At 41.5% G+C, this 11,112-nt stretch overlaps 1 protein-coding gene and 1 pseudogene across 1 annotated transcript; both read right to left on the bottom strand.

Annotated features, from left to right (window-relative positions):
• Window positions 1–5,551: 5,551 nt before the first annotated feature.
• On the bottom strand, window positions 5,552–6,222 carry LOC123099414 (oxalate oxidase 2-like; annotated as a pseudogene).
• Window positions 6,223–8,287: 2,065 nt separating this feature from the next.
• LOC123099413 (oxalate oxidase 1-like) lies at window positions 8,288–9,594 on the bottom strand. The gene has a single exon (XM_044521575.1). It carries the CDS (start codon window positions 9,227–9,229, stop codon window positions 8,555–8,557), a length of 675 nt encoding a protein of 224 aa, XP_044377510.1. The 5' UTR covers window positions 9,230–9,594; the 3' UTR covers window positions 8,288–8,554.
• Window positions 9,595–11,112: the final 1,518 nt, after the last annotated feature.

The following is an 11,112-nucleotide window of genomic DNA, read 5'->3' as shown; positions in this document are numbered from 1 at the left end:
AATCTCACAAATCGAAAGTTCATTTTTCACGAATCAAGCTGATCATGTTTCTGAACTTAAATATGCAACTGATGAATATCTATAGGAATATATTGGATAAAAACATGTTTTGAAAGGAAAAAAAATGAGAGATCTTATTCTTACCTCGTACTCCAAGTCATCAAACGAGTTGAGCAGAACCCAGTCACCCGCATCCTGATCAGCGAACTGGGCGAGCGCGGGCGCGGTGAGCGTCGGGTACGGCTCGTCGTGGAACAGGAAGGACGGGAACTCCCACCTCTCCAGCCCTGGCAACCCGGCGAATGGCTGGCTCCTGGCCCCCGCGTCTCCCGGCGGCGGCGGGTCCAGCAACCTGGAGTTGACGTAGTAGTACACAACGCTTGCCGCGCACGGCTAGGTGGAGAAGGGTACGGCCGGCCGACCCAGCCCCCGCGCCGTGCGCGCCACCCAGTGCATGAACGAGTCATACACCACATGCGTGAAGTGGCCTTCCTCGATGAGCGTGGCCAGGGACGCCGACCCACTGGACTCCAGCCTCTCCACATACTCGTCGACGCTTGCCGCCGACGAGAGGCAGCCCTCATCGTGGCCATCGGAGATGGACTCGACGCGCACCGGGCCGGCATCGAACCGGACAGTTCTCACGATGAAGCAGGTGATGACGAGGGTGGCGGGCACGCCCTTGGACGCCAGCCTCTTGGCAAACTGTAGCATGGGGTTTACATGGCTTTGGGAGGGGTAAGGCACGAGTAGGGATGAAAATGGAGTGGAAAGTTTCCGTTTTCCCGAAGGGAAAATGGAAATGGAGAGGAAATATGAAGACGGAAACGGAAATTTGTAAAACGGTAACAGAAATGGAATTGTTTATGCGGAAATGAAATAAAAAACGGAACGGTGTTTTCCGGTCGAACAGGCATGGAGACAAAACTCTCCGTTTCCGTGAATATGGAATTTCCGTTTTCACAATAGGCCCATGGCTACTTTGTAGTCCAACTACCAAACTACACACAATAACACAATGAATAGAATGGATCATTTGAAGACCAACTTTTACTACCACATACGTACTCAACTATACCATATACGGATTTGTCATGTATTACTACACTATGTTGCTAACACAACCATACTATATTGTAGCCATGTTAACAATTCCTTAAATTTTTTGGGTTTTTGTATGTACTTCTCTATGATTCAATGGAGTTTTAAGTTCCGGTCAACACACAATTTTGTTTTCGTGTCTGCTCCATATTTGATCTGTGTTTGGTTTCGATTGTATCAGTTTCCGTATTCATTTCCATGGTTTCTGTATTCATTTCCGCTTCTGCAAAAAATATGAAAACAAATGTGGTAGCACCCAGTTCCGTCCGTTTCCGCTCCGTTTTCATCCCTAGGCATGAGCATGACATTGGCCATGGACATGGTTGGTTCTTGGTTGCTTGCTTGCTAATGCTAAATTGACAATATTACTGCGGATCAGATCACCCGATTATATAACATGCGACGGTTAACATGCATATGGTGAAAAATGGAGGAGGTTTATTGCTTTGTTTCTGGCACCATTAATTCCAATAACTCCCTCTTTTTCAGAAAACACAAGGCCATGTATTGACAAGAGTTTATCCATGCATGGATCAGATTTATGCCATTCTGCTTATGGAAAACGTGGGAAATATGTGTAAATCAGCACGTTTCGGTCATCATTCACATGTTTTCTTCTTGGCTACTTTGTCAATTTGTATTAGCAAGATGACCATAATCGTCAAATTATTGGGTTTTTTCTCCTGTCATGTGGTCTGTGGACAAACCCTCTTCTGCGTGAAACAAACGACATGTCCTCTTCTCCCCAGGAATGAAACAATATACTACATCTACAAGAAACAGAGCGGTATTGGTAGTACTAGCGAGTGCTTGGATTTTTTACCCCAATAGCTGGTTGTCGTTCATGAGGAGGATCGGAGGATGCAATCGAACACCACAAAATGTGGGATAGAGTTTGGATCATGGGATTGATCAAACCAAACGTGGCGTCCCAGACCCAATGACAATGAGAACCTGGCTAGAATATGTGCTTCAACATTGACAACACGACTTTTAAAAAATTACAATCAAGTAAAGATGCTTGTAATTTAATCTCGCTAATCATTGCTCCATTGCTTCCTCGACTCCCACTCCAAATATCACGAATCACCTGTTTGGCGTCTAAGGCAAAGACAATACGATGAAGGTGGAGATCTTCTGCCAGTGCCAAAGCCTCCCTGCATGAGATAGTCTCCAAGACCAATGGATCATCCACGCCTCCGATGACAAGTGAGCTGCTACCCAGAAAATTTCCATCCCTGTCTCTGCATACAACTGCAGCCGATTTTTTTTTGAGGTAATCATGCTTTTCCGATTGTTCGCTGTGGTGGGGGTCTAGGGCGACCCCTCATTGGCCCAGAGGCCAATTTAACTCCTTAATTTTTTTAAATGCCATGAAATATTATTTTTTATAAAATGCCAGGATCTGAAGATTTTTTTTGAAATTTTCATGTTGTATAAACAGAGAACATTTTTTTTGCCATGGACCAAAAAACAAATATACCATCCTGTTAAACTTAACTTTATTTGGTTTGCTGTGCAAAAAAATCATTAAAAAATGCAGTGCCATTGGAAATAAAATTCCCATCCTCTTAATTATCAAAATGTCATGTGCTTAGTAATGTAACTGTCTCCTCTTATTCATTAAAATGCAATACTCTTATTATTAAATTGGCATGCTCTTAATAATAAACCTGCCAACCTCTTAATAATAAAAAATGGCATCTTCTTTGTAATAAAATTTTCATGAAAACGATAATATAAATAGCATGTATGAAAAAAGTAAACATAAAAAATTTAAGATTTCAAAAAAATATTAATCATGTATACAATAATGTTTCTAATGTATAAAAAAATGATGAAAGTGTCCTGAAAACAAAAGAAAAAATAGGAGGCAAATAAATAAGAAAAACCAAAGATAACAGAGATAGAAACAAAATAAATAAAAACAGACGATAGAAAGAAAAAAACCCAAAATCAAGGAAAAAGTAAACAAAACTGCCGAAAAAAAGAAAAACGAAAAAACCGCGCAGAAACAAAAAAACTGGCAAAAACCGATAAAAAGTGAAGAAAAACATTGAGAAAACAATAATCCAAAACAACCAGTAAAGAAAAAACAAAAATGTTTGAAGAAAAAAAGAAGTATTGAATGCAAAAACGTTCATGGATTTTTCAAAATTAGTTCACAAACTTCAAAAACAGTACACAAATTTGGTAAAAATTAATCAAGTCTGAATAAAGATCATCAATTAAAAAAAACGTTCACAAATTTCAAGAAAAGTTCATTCATTTTGAAAACAAATCATTTAATTGGGGAAATAGTTCATAAATCTTGAAAACGAAATTGAAGAATGCTCATCGAACTTGAAAATTGTTTATCAAATTTGTAAAAAAGTTCATCAAATTGGAAAAAAGTTCATCGTTTTTAAGAAGTTCCAAAAATTGAAAAGGTTCATTGATTTCCTAAATAATGTTTACAAATTTGAGTATAAGTTCATGCATTTGGAAAAAAAAATTCTCAATTTGAAAGGAGTCCACGTATTTAATAAAAAAAGGGGTGAAAAAGAAAAAAAACGATTAAAACGTCCGGAGAAAAAACCACAAACTGAAAAAACAAATAAAAGAAAAAGCATAGATTTCGAAACTGGTGGGATAGTCGAGTGGTTTCTTCGCATTCGTTTGAATGCAGTGGTTGCTTGTCAGATGCCTGTCGCTTGCACATTTTTTGGGAGTTTGAAAAAAATACAATGGTATATGCGTCTGCCCAGGTAAGACCACCTTCAGCAACACTTAACGAAATACACATTAACGGGCGCTGAAGGCACTGAATAGGAAATGCCACGGACGTAGGCAGCCTCACCGGGACTGAACGCTGGACTGGGCTGACCCAACGCGAGGCTACATGCCACACCTTGTTTTTTTCCTGGTTTTTCGTTTATGTTTTTTATTTCTTTCTTTCATGCTCTTATATTTCCAATATTATAAAAGTGTATATGATAAAAATATGAAAAATTTAACATATGTCAATCAAGTGTTTAAAGAATGTGAAATATGTATAGAAAAAAATATTTCTCATGTATACAAAAATGTCAAAAAAATACAATCTATGTGCGAAACGTCAATCGTGTATTTGTAAAAAACATTAATCAAGTATTTGAAAAAATGATAATCAAATATTTTCAAAAAGTTAAATCAAGCATTTAGAAAAGGAAAATGTGTAGAGGGAAAACAATTATGTATATAAAAAATCTATACAAAAAAATACAATGCTTTTGAAAAAGTTGATCATGTATTTATTTTCTTAATGGAGCATTCTAAAAAAATGCTTATGAGTATTTGAAAATTGTTAATCAAGAACTTGAAAATTTAATAAAATTATATAAAAAATATTTTTCATTTTGAAAAAAGTATATAATTATACAATCTGTATGAAAAATGTTGTTCATGCATTTAAAAAAATGTTAAATGTGTATAAGTAATATCCCCGATATGTAGAAAAAATGTAAAAATGTGTATTGAAGAAGTGAACACCAAAAAATTATGTTTTAAAAATGTTCATGATGTATTTATAAAAATGTATGCATAGTTTTGACAAAATTCTTATTATCATAAAAAATGTTCAGCGTGTATTTGAAAAAAAATCTTGCCCATGTATTCCAAAAAGTGTTAATAACATGTATTTAGAAAAATGTACATAATGTATTTGAGAAATGTATGTCGTGTATCCAAAAAAAATTTCACTTGTATACTGAAAATATGAATTGAGCACTGGAAAATATATACATTTTGAAGAAGAATATAAAATGATGAAAACCGAGAAAGAGACATAATGGAAACCGAATAAAAACAAAACAAAACCGAAGCATAATGAAGAACAATAAAAACCCGCTAAGAAATAAAAAACCAAAGAAAAAACAAGAAAATGGGAGAAAAACAGTGCACAAAAAAAAATAAGAGGAAGCAAAGAAAACAAGAAAACTGGAGAAAACCGAGAAACAAATGAAAAAGAACTGAAAAAAAAGAAAAGAAGAAAAGAGGAATAAAACAAAGAAACGGTGAAAAAAGAATGGTAAAACAAATAATCCCGAGAACCCCCTGAAGAAAAAAGAACACGAAAGAAAAAAAGTAGAATGAAATGACAAAAAACAGAGAAAAACGCATTGTACCCAACTACCAGTGCACGAGCGAGCGCTAAGAATGGACCGGCCCAGTAATGTACAACACTTGAAAAAGGCTAATAGAGAATGAAATACAAATGGGTAATGGAGCAAACATACGAAAAATGCTACAATTTATATATTCTTATTATGGTATATTTCACAATTCTTCGCATTGGTTGTGAAGGCTGAACTGCGAGGCTTACTTATTCAATCTTATTACAACTACAGGCGAGCATAATTAGAAGCTTGAATACATGTCTTCTTCTAAGAATTATTAAACTTAGCTAGCATACATGGCAGGCTCCTAGGAATTAAGACCCACCGGCGGACTTGGACTTGCGAAGTTCGATGACCCGACCTCCACCCTGTGCACCTTGTGAGCACCGGCGTGGGGATGGACGGGTTGGAGTTGAAGAGCGTGAGCGGCACGAAGACAATGCCAGGGTTCTGGTTGTTGAAGGAGACAACTATGGAGGCCCCTGTCTTGCCGATGTTGAACTGAAAGTGCATGAGGCCGCGCGGGATGAGGAACGTCTCACTAGCATGCACCACCCTGGAGTAGAGCTTGTTTCCGGAGTCGAGGCTGCCGAGGATTCCAACGAGGAGCTCACCTTTCATCACCATGCCGATCTCAGTGGCGCGTGGGTGGATGTGCGGTGTGTTGGTGCCTCCTGGCGCGAAGTCCACGCGGTTCATGGACACGCCCATCGTGTTCCTAGCGGGCCACTCGACCACGTGAAGCTCCATCATGGCCGAGCCGTTCGGGGTAGACGTGTTGCCGGCCTTGGCCAGCTTGGACGAGAAGAGGAAGTCGTTGCCAGCCTCCGACACGGGCTTGCACGTGTGCCTGTTCACAGGGACCGCCTTGCCATCGAGGTCGGCGACATAGTGGTCCTAGAGAGGGTCAGGGTCGGTGGCGAGGAGGGCCGGAGCGGAGCAACATGGCGAACAGGCTAACCGCTAGGGTTTTACAGTACCCCATTGCTTGCTATGCAACAAGCTTAGCCAGGACTGATCAGCTAGAGTTTGTTGAGAGAGTGTGCAAGGCACTGGTGGATGGGTGAGTGGTGAGGCATATGGAGTCCTTTATATAGGGAATCGGTGCACGTAACGCATGCATGGAGCTAATTAAGCTATGCATGTCGTCACCGCATGCATGTGCAAATGTGCACACAAGGCAAATGTGCATGCGTCGCTGTCGGGATCAGCTAGCTTGTGATGGAAATGGAGATGGGGGCAAGGTGAGAGTCAAGGCCACTGCCGGCTGCTAAGGAAATGGGACCAACGAACACGGTAGCACGGCGTCTGTTGGAGATGCTCTTAGCGATGGTCAGAAATGGGAAGCTTCTGGTCGCGGCGTACCTACCCTGAACTGAACCTGGCTACGGTCTCTCTCAAATAAGTAGTTCTTTTGTTTCTTTTCTCGGTCGATGACTTGTTGCCAATAATATGTAGCACGTTCGCGCAGAGAAGGGATTCTCATTGGCTACTGCCTGACCGATCAGGGAGCAAATCAAGTTCAGATATACTACTATATGGCATCCTGTCTGTCTCCTTGCAGTTTAAATATTCGACTGGCCAAGCAAGATATGGCGCCAGCAAAACAACGAAAACATGGTTGTCAGTGGCAATCAACGGGCCTGTTACGAGTCAGACTTTCTGACCGTGATCCATCCAGCACACTCGCCCACCACTCCCTATCTCCAGTACCCCCATTTAAAATTTGTATACCCCTAAAAAAACTTAAAATTTGTATTACAACTTTGATATTACACTATTATATACTAATAATATACCTTCATTTTTCCATATTATTATGTAATGCTTTGAATTTCCTATTTTTTTAAAACAGCGAAGGCACCATACAAAGTATGTACAAAAAATATTGATCTTGAAGGCTCGTAATATTTTTATATGAACGTAAAAAAATTACAAAGTTCATATAGGAATTAGGCGTTATTCTGACTTGATTTGCTATTTTTAGGCATTCAAACTAATTTATAGGTATTTAATGGATATAATTAAAACCGGAACTACAAGTATATTTTAAAATGCCCGCAATTTGGTAAAAAAAATCATATTTAATTTATTAAGTATCTTGGGAGATACTATCTGAGAGATGTATGAAAAAAAAATCAAACACCTAGTTGGCAAAATACAAACCTTGGTGGCATTTATTTGTTGTTCGATTTAAGAAAAAAGGCAAATGAAGTTTGAAAAATATGAAATTTTGAATGGTGGCCTGATTGAGAGAATGAAAATTCATACCATCACCACGATCACTCAGCTGGATTGCCGCCATAATCTGGTAAAAGCATGTGGAAAAGTCCTCTGGCCCAACGACTTGTCTGGGAAAATGAGATTTTTTATACGGACAAAGAAAAGAAGATGTGGATGCATTTACATACGTCCACAAATCTTGAACTGGTACATTCACAATGTATTCTTGCAACTTGATGTTTTTTTTCGAAGAAACGATATTCTACCATGCATGGATCCACTGTCGGTGATTGCTTGAGATTCGTGCTACTTTTTTGGTTGTTGTTAAAATTTATCTTGTTTCTTTTTTTTTGCGGATTTTTTATCTTGTTTGAAAGTGTTAAAGCAGGTGTTTCCTCTTGTTCAAAAGACTATCATAATGGTTCATTGTGTATCATCGTTTGTCAGCAGATCCAACCTGAAACAAGTGCATTTTCTTGTTGGTACATAATGAATATGATGAATTGGTGACACACTTTGAACCGAGAAAAAAAACCCAAACGAAACATTATGAAACAAAATAAATTTTGACAACAACCAAAAAAGTAGCACGAACTCAAAGCAACAACGCACGGTGGATCCATCCCGTGCACTATAGAAAAAAAACTCATATTTTCTTTTTCATTTTGGAGATTGCTACAATGCATTGAACCGGTATATTTTGCATTCTCACAATGTATTCCCGTAACTTGAGAGCATGTTTTCTGAATGATTTGAAGATTGCTCACCACACGGTCACCACGCAAACTTGAGAGCATGTCTGACTTATAAAATCATACTCGGACAAATATATGAAAATGATACTTATATATTCCGTTCAACGAAAAGAACAAATACGACAATACAAATACGACAATAAAAAGTAGTACATTTTGATTCCTCGTATTGGCTCTGAAGGCTAAACCGCGAGGCTAACTTATTCAATCTTATTACAACTGCATGCGAGCTTAGCTAGAAGCTTGAATACGTGTCTTCTGCTGAACAATTATTAAATTTCACTGGCATGCATATATCCAATTATATACTGAGACCATTTTAGGGAAAGCTGCCAAGGATTAAGACCCACCAGCGAACTTGGACTTGAGAAGTTCGACGACCCCGGCCTCCACCCTTAGCGCCTTGGTGAGCACTGGCGTGGGGATTGGCGGGTTGGAACCGAAGAGCGTGAGCGGCACGAAGACGATGCCGGGGTTCTGGCTGTTGAAGGAGACAACCATGTAGGCATCCGTCTTACCAACGTTGAACTGGAAGTGCATGAGCCCGCGCGGGATGAGGAACGTCTCTCCAGCACGCACCACCCTGGAGTAGAGCTTGTTTCCGGAGTCGAGGCTGCCGAGGATTCCAACGAGGAGCTCACCTTTCATCACCATGCCGATCTCGGTCCCGCGCGGGTGGATGTGAGGCGGGTTGGTGCCTCCCCGCGCGAAGTCCACGCGGTTCATGGACACACCCAGCGTGTTCGTACCGGGCCACTCGGCCACGTCGAGCTCCGTCACAGCCGAGCCATTCGGGGTGGACGTGTTGCCGGCCTTGGCCAGCTTGGACGAGAAGAGGAAGTCGTCGCCGGCCTCTAACAAGGGTTTGCATGGATGCCCGTTCACCGAGACCGCCTTGCCGTTGAGGTTGGCAACGCAGAAGTCCTGGAGAGGGTCAGGGTCCGAGGCTAGGACGGCCGGAGCAAGGAGCAGCATGGCAAACAGGCCAGCCCCTAGGTTTTTGGAGTAACCCATGGCTTGCTATGTAGCAAGCTTAGTGTTAGCGACTTCCCCTGCTCTCCCATGGGATCGACAATGGGCCATAACTACTGGGCTTGGGCTGCTCGGTAGCCAGGCAACACGGCAACTACAAATACAAGGGATAGAGTTACGAACAACTTGGCTAGGAACTGGACGGCTTCGGCCTCCTCTGCTTCTGTATCTCCCCCCTCTCGTGTTCCTCTCCTCTGTAATGGCTAGACCTTGGTGAATCCATGGCTTGTAGTTCTAATTGATGAGGAATAGATCTCTGTGAGAAGAGTGCTGTTAACACTTAGCTAGCACTGATCAGCTAGAGTTTGTTGATCAAAGAGTCTTTGAGGCACTGGTGGTTGCTGCTAAGCTGTGGTGGATGAGTTAGGGATGAGGCATATGGAGTCCTTTATATAGGTGGCATGCATGCATGCTTGCCTATGCCGCATGTGTGAACACTGGAAGCAGAGTTATTTTGCTGAGGATAGAGTATATTATTGATATATTGGCGTCGAGATCTCACCTTGTGAAGAAATTGAAGATGGCCCAAGGTCAGAAGTCAAGGCCATACCGGCTGCTAAGGAAAATGGGACCTGCTGCGAACAGAGACAACGAGGAGGTAACAAAAAAAAAAAGACAACTAGGAGGTGTATCTCAAATCAATGGAGTATTGCGCTTGGAAACAGATGTTCACAAGATTCGTGCACACCTGTACTCAACGATGATCTTGATTTCGTCTAGGATTCAGAAATTCAGGCAAAAATGGCAAGGTATAGAAGGATAAGCGCAACTATTAGTAACCACCAGTCCACCACTATTAGTTCATATAAGTACCCAGACAAAAATATCATATTAGTTTGCGGCGGCCCTCCCGTAAGGCTACCACCAGCGCCATTCGTGGTGCCGCAACAAGCTGTAAACGAACTTGTATTGTTTGCTCTCTCTTCTAATACATCGAGACACAAGCCTTTTGCGTGTTCGCAAAAAGTATTAGTTACCCGCAAAAATATATATCATATTATTACTTGCACAAAAATATCACGTTAGTACCCAACTACAATTTCGTACTCTGTCCATTTCACAATACAATATGCTTATTTTTTCTAAAAGCCAAATCTTTCTATGTTCAAATAATATTATAGGAAGAAATACCTACATTTGCCAAAAATATATATTTGAGGGTAAATATAATGATACTAACTTCGTATGGTAGATATTTATATTTTTTCCAATAGACTTGGTCAAGGACTAAGAAGTTTGACTTTTCAAAAGCCTAATACACTTGTACTTTGAAAATAGGGACTACCGCAAAAATATCAGATAGACCAATCTTTGTGCAGATACTGTATTATAAATATTTGGTTAGTGTTTTATAGAGATTAAAAGTGGTGCCTTGAAGAGGTGGGCAATATGTTTGAAAAAGTGGCAAGGTGGGAAGGATAAGTGAGCTTGTAAGTGGAGATTTTTTTAGAGAACGAGTGCAATATAGATGCACTGGCGCGCGCGCGCACACACACCATCATCATATGCACACATTCACACAATGTCCACTCAAGAGGTGGGCAATGCCGCACCGGGGCTCTTCACCGCCGGCCACTAACTGTCCTCCCCTGCGCCGCCGGGGTCGTCGCCGGGCAAAGCCCGTGCGGCGCGGCGGCGGCGGATCTCCTCGGTTGACGATCTGGATCGCGGCGGCGGCGCCCGTCCCGGCCTCATTGGCAGCAGTGCCGCAGGGTGGCGGCGGCCAGCACAGCTCGACATGGTTGCGGCGGCGACCGGCGTAGACGGCAGTGGGTGGCGGCGGCGTGGTGCTGGCAGGTGTCGGTGTCAAAACCGGCCGATCTCGGGTAGGGGGCCCGAACTGTGCGTCTGAGGATCGAAGGTAA

Source organism: Triticum aestivum, chromosome 4D, assembly GCF_018294505.1.
Source record: "Triticum aestivum cultivar Chinese Spring chromosome 4D, IWGSC CS RefSeq v2.1, whole genome shotgun sequence".
NCBI lineage: Eukaryota > Viridiplantae > Streptophyta > Magnoliopsida > Poales > Poaceae > Triticum > Triticum aestivum.
Note: the sequence above shows the minus strand (reverse complement) of the source record. Positions and strands in the feature narration are given on the sequence as shown.

What these genes read in the sequence shown, in the direction of transcription:
- LOC123099413 (XM_044521575.1), bottom strand. Translation starts at nt 9,229, where the DNA reads ATGGGTTACTCCAAAAACCTAGGGGCTGGCCTGTTTGCCATGCTGCTC.